At 43.3% G+C, this 14,630-nt stretch overlaps 1 protein-coding gene across 1 annotated transcript; it reads left to right on the top strand.

Moving 5' to 3' along the window:
- The first annotated feature begins 9,645 nt into the window (after nt 1-9,645).
- On the top strand, nt 9,646-12,918 carry LOC115804606 (intestinal mucin-like protein). Its single transcript, XM_030765117.1, has 8 exons — nt 9,646-9,906; nt 10,382-10,553; nt 10,821-11,068; nt 11,259-11,442; nt 11,900-12,083; nt 12,296-12,474; nt 12,577-12,646; nt 12,747-12,918. Exons 1-8 carry the CDS (start codon nt 9,646-9,648, stop codon nt 12,916-12,918), a joined length of 1,470 nt encoding a protein of 489 aa, XP_030620977.1.
- Nucleotides 12,919-14,630: the final 1,712 nt, after the last annotated feature.

Genomic DNA, 14,630 nt, shown 5'->3' with positions numbered 1-14,630 from the left:
CAACATCAACTACGCAGTTAACACCAGGCCCAGTTGTGACCACACCAGTTACAACTCCATCTACATCAACTACTTCCACCACTGTTACAACAAGTCCTACCACCACAACAACATTTACACCTTCAACATCCACGACACAACCAACAACAGGCCCAGTTGTGACCACACCCACGACAACTCCATCTACATCCACTTCAAGCTGTACAAGTTGTAACTGGTCCGATTGGCTGGATTTTGGCCCCCCAACAACAGGCCCCAAGGGTGGTGAAACTGTCTCCATTCAAAACATTACAAAAACCTATCCTCAGATCTGTTCAGCTCCAGTTCAGGTGGAATGTAGGTCAAAACAATATCCTGGACTGACAATCTCACAGTTGGGTCAGGCTGTGGTATGCAATCCCACACAGGGACTTATTTGCCTGAACAGCGAGCAAGGCATTCAGCAACAATGCTTTGACTATGAGATTAGAGTTCTCTGTTGCGGACCATGTCAAAGCACTACCACGCCAACAACGACACATCCTTCATCCACAAGCACCAGTGAGACAACAAGTCCTACCACCAGAACAACGACATTTGTACCTTCAACATCAACTACGCAGTTAACACCAGGCCCAGTTGTGACCACACCAGTTACAACTCCATCTACATCAACTACTTCCACCACTGTTACAACAAGTCCTACCACCACAACAACATTTACACCTTCAACATCCACGACACAACCAACAACAGGCCCAGTTGTGACCACACCCACGACAACTCCATCTACATCCACTTCAAGCTGTACAACCTGTAACTGGTCCGACTGGCTGGATTTTGGCCCCCCAACAACAGGCCCCAAGGGTGGTGAAACTGTCTCCATTCAAAACATTACAAAAACCTATCCTCAGATCTGTTCAGCTCCAGTTCAGGTGGAATGTAGGTCAAAACAATATCCTGAACTGACAATCTCACAGTTGGGTCAGGCTGTGGTATGTAATCCCACACAGGGACTTATTTGCCTGAACAGCGAGCAAGGCATTCAGCAACAATGCTTTGACTATGAGATTAGAGTTCTGTGTTGTGGACCATGTCAAAGCACTACCACGCCAACAACGACACAGCCTTCATCCACAAGCACCAGTGAGACAACAAGTCCTACCACCACAACAACGACATTTGTACCTTCAACATCAACCACGCAGTCAACACCAGGCCCAGTTGTGACCACACCAATGACAACTCCATCTACGTCCACTTCAAGCTGTACAAGTTGTAACTGGTCCGATTGGCTGGATTTTGGCCCCCCAACAACAGGCCCCAAGGGTGGTGAAACTGTCTCCATTCAAAACATTACAAAAACCTATCCTCAGATCTGTTCAGCTCCAGTTCAGGTGGAATGTAGGTCAAAACAATATCCTGGACTGACAATCTCACAGTTGGGTCAGGCTGTGGTATGTAATCCCACACAGGGACTTATTTGCCTGAACAGCGAGCAAGGCATTCAGCAACAATGCTTTGACTATGAGATTAGAGTTCTGTGTTGTGGACCATGTCAAAGCACTACCACGCCAACAACGACACAGCCTTCATCCACAAGCACCAGTGAGACAACAAGTCCTACCACCACAACAACGACATTTGTACCTTCAACATCAACCACGCAGTCAACACCAGGCCCAGTTGTGACCACACCAATGACAACTCCATCTACGTCCACTTCAAGCTGTACAAGTTGTAACTGGTCCGATTGGCTGGATTTTGGCCCCCCAACAACAGGCCCCAAGGGTGGTGAAACTGTCTCCATTCAAAACATTACAAAAACCTATCCTCAGATCTGTTCAGCTCCAGTTCAGGTGGAATGTAGGTCAAAACAATATCCTGGACTGACAATCTCACAGTTGGGTCAGGCTGTGGTATGCAATCCCACACAGGGACTTATTTGCCTGAACAGCGAGCAAGGCATTCAGCAACAATGCTTTGACTATGAGATTAGAGTTCTGTGTTGTGGACCATGTCAAAGCACTACCACGCCAACAACGACACATCCTTCATCCACAAGCACCAGTGAGACAACAAGTCCTACCACCACAACAACGACATTTGTACCTTCAACATCAACTACGCAGTCAACACCAGGCCCAGTTGTGACCACACCAGTTACAACTCCATCTACATCAACTACTTCCACCACTGTTACAACAAGTCCTACCACCACAACAACATTTACACCTTCAACATCCACGACACAACCAACAACAGGCCCAGTTGTGACCACACCCACGACAACTCCATCTACATCCACTTCAAGCTGTACAACCTGTAACTGGTCCGACTGGCTGGATTTTGGCCCCCCAACAACAGGCCCCAAGGGTGGTGAAACTGTCTCCATTCAAAACATTACAAAAACCTATCCTCAGATCTGTTCAGCTCCAGTTCAGGTGGAATGTAGGTCAAAACAATATCCTGGACTGACAATCTCACAGTTGGGTCAGGCTGTGGTATGTAATCCCACACAGGGACTTATTTGCCTGAACAGCGAGCAAGGCATTCAGCAACAATGCTTTGACTATGAGATTAGAGTTCTGTGTTGTGGACCATGTCAAAGCACTACCACGCCAACAACGACACAGCCTTCATCCACAAGCACCAGTGAGACAACAAGTCCTACCACCACAACAACGACATTTGTACCTTCAACATCAACCACGCAGTCAACACCAGGCCCAGTTGTGACCACACCAATGACAACTCCATCTACGTCCACTTCAAGCTGTACAAGTTGTAACTGGTCCGATTGGCTGGATTTTGGCCCCCCAACAACAGGCCCCAAGGGTGGTGAAACTGTCTCCATTCAAAACATTACAAAAACCTATCCTCAGATCTGTTCAGCTCCAGTTCAGGTGGAATGTAGGTCAAAACAATATCCTGGACTGACAATCTCACAGTTGGGTCAGGCTGTGGTATGCAATCCCACACAGGGACTTATTTGCCTGAACAGCGAGCAAGGCATTCAGCAACAATGCTTTGACTATGAGATTAGAGTTCTGTGTTGTGGACCATGTCAAAGCACTACCACGCCAACAACGACACATCCTTCATCCACAAGCACCAGTGAGACAACAAGTCCTACCACCACAACAACGACATTTGTACCTTCAACATCAACCACGCAGTCAACACCAGGCCCAGTTGTGACCACACCAGTTACAACTCCATCTACATCAACTACTTCCACCACTGTTACAACAAGTCCTACCACCACAACAACATTTACACCTTCAACATCCACGACACAACCAACAACAGGCCCAGTTGTGACCACACCCACGACAACTCCATCTACATCCACTTCAAGCTGTACAACCTGTAACTGGTCCGACTGGCTGGATTTTGGCCCCCCAACAACAGGCCCCAAGGGTGGTGAAACTGTCTCCATTCAAAACATTACAAAAACCTATCCTCAGATCTGTTCAGCTCCAGTTCAGGTGGAATGTAGGTCAAAACAATATCCTGGACTGACAATCTCACAGTTGGGTCAGGCTGTGGTATGTAATCCCACACAGGGACTTATTTGCCTGAACAGCGAGCAAGGCATTCAGCAACAGTGCTTTGACTATGAGATTAGAGTTCTGTGTTGTGGACCATGTCAAAGCACTACCACGCCAACAACGACACAGCCTTCATCCACAAGCACCAGTGAGACAACAAGTCCTACCACCACAACAACGACATTTGTACCTTCAACATCAACCACGCAGTCAACACCAGGCCCAGTTGTGACCACACCAATGACAACTCCATCTACGTCCACTTCAAGCTGTACAACCTGTAACTGGTCCGACTGGCTGGATTTTGGCCCCCCAACAACAGGCCCCAAGGGTGGTGAAACTGTCTCCATTCAAAACATTACAAAAACCTATCCTCAGATCTGTTCAGCTCCAGTTCAGGTGGAATGTAGGTCAAAACAATATCCTGGACTGACAATCTCACAGTTGGGTCAGGCTGTGGTATGTAATCCCACACAGGGACTTATTTGCCTGAACAGCGAGCAAGGCATTCAGCAACAATGCTTTGACTATGAGATTAGAGTTCTGTGTTGTGGACCATGTCAAAGCACTACCACGCCAACAACGACACAGCCTTCATCCACAAGCACCAGTGAGACAACAAGTCCTACCACCACAACAACGACATTTGTACCTTCAACATCAACCACGCAGTCAACACCAGGCCCAGTTGTGACCACACCAATGACAACTCCATCTACGTCCACTTCAAGCTGTACAAGTTGTAACTGGTCCGATTGGCTGGATTTTGGCCCCCCAACAACAGGCCCCAAGGGTGGTGAAACTGTCTCCATTCAAAACATTACAAAAACCTATCCTCAGATCTGTTCAGCTCCAGTTCAGGTGGAATGTAGGTCAAAACAATATCCTGGACTGACAATCTCACAGTTGGGTCAGGCTGTGGTATGCAATCCCACACAGGGACTTATTTGCCTGAACAGCGAGCAAGGCATTCAGCAACAATGCTTTGACTATGAGATTAGAGTTCTGTGTTGTGGACCATGTCAAAGCACTACCACGCCAACAACGACACATCCTTCATCCACAAGCACCAGTGAGACAACAAGTCCTACCACCACAACAACGACATTTGTACCTTCAACATCAACCACGCAGTCAACACCAGGCCCAGTTGTGACCACACCAGTTACAACTCCATCTACATCAATTACTTCCACCACTGTTACAACAAGTCCTACCACCACAACAACATTTACACCTTCAACATCCACGACACAACCAACAACAGGCCCAGTTGTGACCACACCCACGACAACTCCATCTACATCCACTTCAAGCTGTACAACCTGTAACTGGTCCGACTGGCTGGATTTTGGCCCCCCAACAACAGGCCCCAAGGGTGGTGAAACTGTCTCCATTCAAAACATTACAAAAACCTATCCTCAGATCTGTTCAGCTCCAGTTCAGGTGGAATGTAGGTCAAAACAATATCCTGGACTGACAATCTCACAGTTGGGTCAGGCTGTGGTATGTAATCCCACACAGGGACTTATTTGCCTGAACAGCGAGCAAGGCATTCAGCAACAGTGCTTTGACTATGAGATTAGAGTTCTGTGTTGTGGACCATGTCAAAGCACTACCACGCCAACAACGACACAGCCTTCATCCACAAGCACCAGTGAGACAACAGGTCCTACCACCACAACAACGACATTTGTACCTTCAACATCAACCACGCAGTCAACACCAGGCCCAGTTGTGACCACACCAATGACAACTCCATCTACGTCCACTTCAAGCTGTACAAGTTGTAACTGGTCCGATTGGCTGGATTTTGGCCCCCCAACAACAGGCCCCAAGGGTGGTGAAACTGTCTCCATTCAAAACATTACAAAAACCTATCCTCAGATCTGTTCAGCTCCAGTTCAGGTGGAATGTAGGTCAAAACAATATCCTGGACTGACAATCTCACAGTTGGGTCAGGCTGTGGTATGTAATCCCACACAGGGACTTATTTGCCTGAACAGCGAGCAAGGCATTCAGCAACAATGCTTTGACTATGAGATTAGAGTTCTGTGTTGTGGACCATGTCAAAGCACTACCACGCCAACAACGACACATCCTTCATCCACAAGCACCAGTGAGACAACAAGTCCTACCACCAGAACAACGACATTTGTACCTTCAACATCAACTACGCAGTCAACACCAGGCCCAGTTGTGACCACACCAGTTACAACTCCATCTACATCAACTACTTCCACCACTGTTACAACAAGTCCTACCACCACAACAACATTTACACCTTCACCATCCACGACACAACCAACAACAGGCCCAGTTGTGACCACACCCGCGACAACTCCATCTACATCCACTTCAAGCTGTACAACCTGTAACTGGTCCGACTGGCTGGATTTTGGCCCCCCAACAACAGGCCCCAAGGGTGGTGAAACTGTCTCCATTCAAAACATTACAAAAACCTATCCTCAGATCTGTTCAGCTCCAGTTCAGGTGGAATGTAGGTCAAAACAATATCCTGGACTGACAATCTCACAGTTGGGTCAGGCTGTGGTATGTAATCCCACACAGGGACTTATTTGCCTGAACACCGAGCAAGGCATTCAGCAACAATGCTTTGACTATGAGATTAGAGTTCTGTGTTGTGGACCATGTCAAAGCACTACCACGCCAACAACGACACAGCCTTCATTCACAAGCACCAGTGAGACAACAAGTCCTACCACCACAACAACGACATTTGTACCTTCAACATCAACCACGCAGTCAACACCAGGCCCAGTTGTGACCACACCAATGACAACTCCATCTACGTCCACTTCAAGCTGTACAAGTTGTAACTGGTCCGATTGGCTGGATTTTGGCCCCCCCAACAACAGGCCCCAAGGGTGGTGAAACTGTCTCCATTCAAAACATTACAAAAACCTATCCTCAGATCTGTTCAGCTCCAGTTCAGGTGGAATGTAGGTCAAAACAATATCCTGGACTGACAATCTCACAGTTGGGTCAGGCTGTGGTATGCAATCCCACACAGGGACTTATTTGCCTGAACAGCGAGCAAGGCATTCAGCAACAATGCTTTGACTATGAGATTAGAGTTCTGTGTTGTGGACCATGTCAAAGCACTATCACGCCAACAACGACACATCCTTCATCCACAAGCACCAGTGAGACAACAAGTCCTACCACCAGAACAACGACATTTGTACCTTCAACATCAACTACGCAGTCAACACCAGGCCCAGTTGTGACCACACCAGTTACAACTCCATCTACATCAACTACTTCCACCACTGTTACAACAAGTCCTACCACCACAACAACATTTACACCTTCAACATCCACGACACAACCAACAACAGGCCCAGTTGTGACCACACCCACGACAACTCCATCTACATCCACTTCAAGCTGTACAACCTGTAACTGGTCCGACTGGCTGGATTTTGGCCCCCCAACAACAGGCCCCAAGGGTGGTGAAACTGTCTCCATTCAAAACATTACAAAAACCTATCCTCAGATCTGTTCAGCTCCAGTTCAGGTGGAATGTAGGTCAAAACAATATCCTGGACTGACAATCTCACAGTTGGGTCAGGCTGTGGTATGTAATCCCACACAGGGACTTATTTGCCTGAACAGCGAGCAAGGCATTCAGCAACAATGCTTTGACTATGAGATTAGAGTTCTGTGTTGTGGACCATGTCAAAGCACTACCACGCCAACAACGACACAGCCTTCATCCACAAGCACCAGTGAGACAACAAGTCCTACCACCACAACAACGACATTTGTACCTTCAACATCAACCACGCAGTCAACACCAGGCCCAGTTGTGACCACACCAATGACAACTCCATCTACGTCCACTTCAAGCTGTACAAGTTGTAACTGGTCCGATTGGCTGGATTTTGGCCCCCCAACAACAGGCCCCAAGGGTGGTGAAACTGTCTCCATTCAAAACATTACAAAAACCTATCCTCAGATCTGTTCAGCTCCAGTTCAGGTGGAATGTAGGTCAAAACAATATCCTGGACTGACAATCTCACAGTTGGGTCAGGCTGTGGTATGCAATCCCACACAGGGACTTATTTGCCTGAACAGCGAGCAAGGCATTCAGCAACAATGCTTTGACTATGAGATTAGAGTTCTGTGTTGTGGACCATGTCAAAGCACTACCACGCCAACAACGACACATCCTTCATCCACAAGCACCAGTGAGACAACAAGTCCTACCACCACAACAACGACATTTGTACCTTCAACATCAACCACGCAGTCAACACCAGGCCCAGTTGTGACCACACCAGTTACAACTCCATCTACATCAACTACTTCCACCACTGTTACAACAAGTCCTACCACCACAACAACATTTACACCTTCAACATCCACGACACAACCAACAACAGGCCCAGTTGTGACCACACCCACGACAACTCCATCTACATCCACTTCAAGCTGTACAACCTGTAACTGGTCCGACTGGCTGGATTTTGGCCCCCCAACAACAGGCCCCAAGGGTGGTGAAACTGTCTCCATTCAAAACATTACAAAAACCTATCCTCAGATCTGTTCAGCTCCAGTTCAGGTGGAATGTAGGTCAAAACAATATCCTGGACTGACAATCTCACAGTTGGGTCAGGCTGTGGTATGTAATCCCACACAGGGACTTATTTGCCTGAACAGCGAGCAAGGCATTCAGCAACAGTGCTTTGACTATGAGATTAGAGTTCTGTGTTGTGGACCATGTCAAAGCACTACCACGCCAACAACGACACAGCCTTCATCCACAAGCACCAGTGAGACAACAAGTCCTACCACCACAACAACGACATTTGTACCTTCAACATCAACCACGCAGTCAACACCAGGCCCAGTTGTGACCACACCAATGACAACTCCATCTACGTCCACTTCAAGCTGTACAAGTTGTAACTGGTCCGATTGGCTGGATTTTGGCCCCCCAACAACAGGCCCCAAGGGTGGTGAAACTGTCTCCATTCAAAACATTACAAAAACCTATCCTCAGATCTGTTCAGCTCCAGTTCAGGTGGAATGTAGGTCAAAACAATATCCTGGACTGACAATCTCACAGTTGGGTCAGGCTGTGGTATGTAATCCCACACAGGGACTTATTTGCCTGAACAGCGAGCAAGGCATTCAGCAACAATGCTTTGACTATGAGATTAGAGTTCTGTGTTGTGGACCATGTCAAAGCACTACCACGCCAACAACGACACATCCTTCATCCACAAGCACCAGTGAGACAACAAGTCCTACCACCACAACAACGACATTTGTACCTTCAACATCAACTACGCAGTCAACACCAGGCCCAGTTGTGACCACACCAGTTACAACTCCATCTACATCAACTACTTCCACCACTGTTACAACAAGTCCTACCACCACAACAACATTTACACCTTCACCATCCACGACACAACCAACAACAGGCCCAGTTGTGACCACACCCACGACAACTCCATCTACATCCACTTCAAGCTGTACAACCTGTAACTGGTCCGACTGGCTGGATTTTGGCCCCCCAACAACAGGCCCCAAGGGTGGTGAAACTGTCTCCATTCAAAACATTACAAAAACCTATCCTCAGATCTGTTCAGCTCCAGTTCAGGTGGAATGTAGGTCAAAACAATATCCTGGACTGACAATCTCACAGTTGGGTCAGGCTGTGGTATGTAATCCCACACAGGGACTTATTTGCCTGAACAGCGAGCAAGGCATTCAGCAACAATGCTTTGACTATGAGATTAGAGTTCTGTGTTGTGGACCATGTCAAACAACTCCTGCAACAACTGTTGCTCCTCCTACTACTACATTTACACCATTCACCATTGTCACTGGACCAACAAAACAACATAGTACCGCATACCTATGTAGCTGCAAAGTCAATGGATTATCATTTCAGCCTGGTAAGTGAAATTTTGTCACCTTTAGTCATTTTTAATGTTATTACAATAATTTTATAGAAGTTATGAATTAATTAATTTTTGTTTTCTCTGGTTTGCATAAGCAGAAGTCTAATCTATACATTTAAGTTTAAAGTGTACAGCACAAGGGCTTTTCAGTGTTTTTTAATAATAGACCACAAATGTATAACTTTGTTCCAGGTTCAATTATATACAATCAGACTGATGATGATGGATGGTGCTTTGTCGCTTTCTGCAATGAGACATGTGGTATCGAGAAGAAATCACAATATTGTGGCACTACCAGTATTCCAGCAACAACATTTTCGGGTGTTACTCCAACAACATCATTACCCTCACCACCTACCACTCTCACAACATCATCAACTATAACTCCTCCTCCTCTGCCAGTTGACTGTAACAGTCTAAGTCCACCAAGGAAGGTACTACTTTTAGTTACAATTTTTCCAGCACTTTTCTTAGAGCAATGTTAAGCAATTGTGAAGTAATTGGAAGTAATTGGAAGGGAGAAATGTTCATGAAAATAAAATACATCAGTGTGATATGAAACAACCTTGATGTGAAGCACTAACAAGTGCCATTGCATCATTTTTCATACTTTTCATACTGATGAAAAATTCAGTGTATACCTATAAACTATTTTTGGTCTTAATGACACAATCACAGTTTCATACCAATGTGCCCATCAGTGTGCCAGGAAATCTAGATTTAAATTCTTGAAATTTAAGCTTGTGTATGAAAAGAGAACTACACTTTTAGCCAGTCAGCTGGCAAAGATATTTTTAACACCACTTAATTTGTAGATCTTAACTTCACAAAAACTATTTTACAACCATAATCTTCTTCTGCAGTCCTCTTTGCTGCAGATATTCTGAATTTTATCTCTTTCCTTTTCAGAATGGTGAAAGTTGGAAGCCAGATAAATGCTCCACTGAGACATGCATCCATGGCACAGTTCACCACAACTATGTACACTGTGAGCCAGTGACTGTCCCTGTTTGTGTGAATAACCTTCCACCAGTCAAAGTCTATGATGAGAACGGATGTTGTTTCAAATATGACTGTCAATGTAAGTCAATATGGTTTACAAAATGATGAGCTGACCAGCATGTACCATTAAATTAAGTTTGAAAAGTTACGATTGCAGTTCATATAACCATATAATCTCATGTCAACACTTTGAATACCATATGAAAATACACACTTCTCCTCATTGAAATGAACTACCTTCAGGTTATTTATTATTTCTCTTATATTGATTGATATCAAGTTGAAGTGTTGTAATTGTTATATTTTATTTGAGTTTAACATACTTTCTGTTATGAATTTTATTAAGGTACCTGCAGTGGCTTTGGAGACCCGCATTATATCACTTTTGATGGGACATATTATGGTTTCCAAGGAAACTGCTCTTATGTGTTGATGAAAGAGATTCATCCAAAATACAACTTCAGTGTCATAATTGATGATGTCTATTGTGATGCCAGAGATGGTCTTTCCTGCCCTCAATCTTTGACTGTGTATTACAAATCCTATGAGATCTTCATGTCACAGAAGGTTGCTGATGGCATTGTCACAAACCTGGTACCTACTTTTCTGCCTATTTTGGAAAGTTATTTTGTGATAAACGAATTAATTAATTATTAATTAAATATTTCTTAGCACTCACAAAAACAATGCATCATGTCCTCAAGTTTTGTGTACAAATTACAATCTATACAGGAAAATTGATAGGAGCACATTTAATGTATGCATTTTCTTTTTAATATGCCAGCTTTATGTGAACCAGAAGCGTGTTATCCTGCCCTATCAGAATTCTGATTTAATGATCACAGAAAGTGGAATAGAATCCCTTCTTGTCATACCAGCCATCAATGCACAAATATACTTCACTGGGCTGATGTTTTCTATCAGTCTTCCATGGGAGAAATTCCATGGTAACACTGAGGGACAGTGCGGTGAGTTCAGAATCTTCTCACTCTATATTGTGTGTTGAGAATTCATCATTGCTTTACTTAGATTAACTAAACACCAGGGTACATGGAAACAATTAATATAAAAATTAATGTAAGAGCTATTTAATTAAAAATGTTTTTTCCTGTTATTAGGATACAATTCTGTGCAAAGCTTGTATTGGTGGTTTGGTGGTTTATGCAATGAAGCTTTGTGGTTTATGCTATGAACTATTGTAATCTGAGAGTCAACATGAAATATTCCCTCAGTAGCATCATTCCATTTGTTTTAAAGCCAGCCCACAGGTGTGGATGTGATTATCAAAATGCTTTTAGTTTTTCTCTTTCTTCAGGAAAATGTCTCAGGTTAATAAAATCATATGGATATGATTCATAATAGGCAGTTTAATGTGAAACCTGATATTTTCTTTTAAATACATCAAATTTCTTTGCCATCTCTCAGGGACATGTGATAACAACCGCTCAGATGATTGCCGCTTACCAAACGGAACCATTGACTCATCCTGTCCAGATATGGCTCACTACTGGCATATTCATGATAAGAACGCTCATTGTGTGCCCCCACTGCCTCCCCCAACCCCGGTGCCACACTGTGATAATGCCATCTGTAAGATCATTGAGAGCAAGTAAGGAGCAAACTTTTTATCTTATCTATCTAATTATCTACCAGTTTTACTTTGCTCTTAGATAGTTCCTGGCCTTATAAAACTAACATTCTGTCTAAGTGAAAACATGATCAAACTCACTGTCAAGTCACATGATTTTAAATTGAATGATGCTTCTTAATGAAATGTATGCTTAGGAGTGACATAATGTCATTGATTGACCTTGATTGCAGGCTGTTCGAGCAGTGTCACAAGATCATCCCATATGAAGCATATACACTGGCCTGCAATTTTGATGTCTGTCACATGAATAGCAGTGCCATAGGTTGTGCCAGTTTAAAGGCCTATGCTGACCAGTGTGCTTTAGCAGGAGTTTGTATTGACTGGAGAGCAGCTACAAATGGAATATGCAGTGAGTACATCAGTAAACTGGGCTGCCACATACAAACAAATGCTTTAATCTTAACATATTTTTGTTGATTCTGATCATTCAACATGCCTCTTCTCCATGTAGCTTTTAAATGCCAAGAACCAAAAGTGTACCAGGCCTGTGGTCCCCAGATTGAGCCAACCTGTGATGCAAGGTATGCCAAATTCTCTCTCTCTCTCTCTCTTCTCTGTCTAGTCTGTATTCGTTAATCTGTGTAATTGATGTCTTGAAATCTTCTTACTTCTTGTTCCTAGGTTTAACCAGAACTTTATCCAGGAGACAAATGCATTTAAAGTCTTACAGCCTGTGATGTGGGAGGGATGCTACTGCCCACCTGGAACCACGCAACTTAGTCCAAAATCTAATGTCTGTGTTGAAAGCTGTGGTAAGGACACCAACTCCAACCACTGTCTATATAACCAGTGATGACTTTTTTGTAGATCTGTTGAAATTAAAAGTGGTGAGGGGAAAAGATCACAAGACTCCCACAGCAGCCATTTATGCATAACAGTACACTTTCACTACTTTCATACTTTAGATTACTAAAAATTAAGATCATTCTAAAGTAACCTTTACATCTTTTTTTGATTCACCAGAGATTTGTCCATTACCAAATGGAGAGTGGAAAAAGGTAAATTTAGTTTAAAACGAAACTAAACAATTTACAAATGGTACTTGGCATGAAACGTATCCATGATTCATATGGATTTATTGCGTATGTTTCTGGTCATGAAATGCTCAGTCATGATTTTGTATATGTTTGGTACACAATTTTCCTTTTGAAGGTAGATTGCGCTTAACTTCTAATTCTCAACAGGCTAACGACACGTGGATTTCTGGCTGTGAAAAGTGTACATGTGAGCAGGAGAGCCTGACTGTAAGCTGTGAGGCACTGCCATGTCCCACACAACCTCCAGTCACTTGCAAGCAGGATGGTCAAGTGAGAGTCACTGACACAGTAGACTGCTGTGAGAGAACCAAATGTGGTAAGACATAAACTATGACACTGCAAACCCTTGAAGATCCTCTAAAATTCTGTACTTAGCAGTATGCTACAACAAGAACAAGAACAATAAGAACAACAGTAACGATAATAATAATAATAATCATAAGAAGAAGAAGAATAGCAGAATAATAATAATAATAGCAGTACTATTAGTAGAAACAGTAGTAAGTGTGGAGATAGTAGTAGTATTTAAATGTATTGATATACAGTCTTTTAGACAACATTAGCAGCTCAAATTGCTGCAATAAGCACATAAAATTCTACAAAATAGAACATCTAATTAACAGAATTTACATTTATGATGAAATAGATCATATCTCTGACTCAAAATGTGTGTTTCGTTTTTCATTGTGTGGCATAAGAATGGATTTGACTGAACTGATATGATCATGTTCTCACCAGAATCCAAGACAATTATTTTTTATCATTATTTCACTTTAACTGTATGACCAGATGAACAACATAACTTAAACAAAGAGTAAAGCATAATGACAACATGTAGATGTCATCAATAAGATAAGTCTTACATAGTTCATGTTCATTTATCATAGTGAAAGAGTTGAAGTTGGTCAGCAGGTTAGGACAGAAAATCTGACTATGTGCTATGTGAAAATATTTTGGCTATGTCAGATCTAATTTTGGCCACATCCAGAAGTTTTGCTTTATCCTCTTCATGTTTTTCTCCAGACGTGTTAAATAGTCTACATTCTCATAGATGCTGAAGTTTGTTTATAATTTTTCATAGTTGAACCTCAAGTTAGAGATAGCTGAATAACAGCAAGAGAAGTCAAGGTTTGTGTTCTCTGCCCCATTAGAGTGTGATGTCAACCTTTGTCCCAAGATGCACTCATGTCCAGTTGGATACACTCAAGAGATAACAATGGGAGTGTGCTGTCCTGTCTATAATTGTGGTAAGTATTCCACTCTCTCTCTGTCTCTGTCTCACATGCACATAAACTTTTGTAAAAAATTGTCAACTATTAAATGTTTGTCAACTTATTGAAAAATAAATAAATAATCTTTTGTTTATATCTACAGTACCTAAATCAGTCTGCATATACAACAACACAGAATATAAGGTAAGATTTTTCCTTTAACCTGATGCTGCAAAACCATATATGTGGAGTATTAT

Source organism: Chanos chanos, chromosome 2 (genome assembly GCF_902362185.1).
Source record: "Chanos chanos chromosome 2, fChaCha1.1, whole genome shotgun sequence".
Taxonomy (NCBI): domain Eukaryota; kingdom Metazoa; phylum Chordata; class Actinopteri; order Gonorynchiformes; family Chanidae; genus Chanos; species Chanos chanos.
The sequence above is the reverse complement of the archived record's forward strand: the minus strand, read 5'-3'. Positions and strand labels throughout refer to the sequence as shown.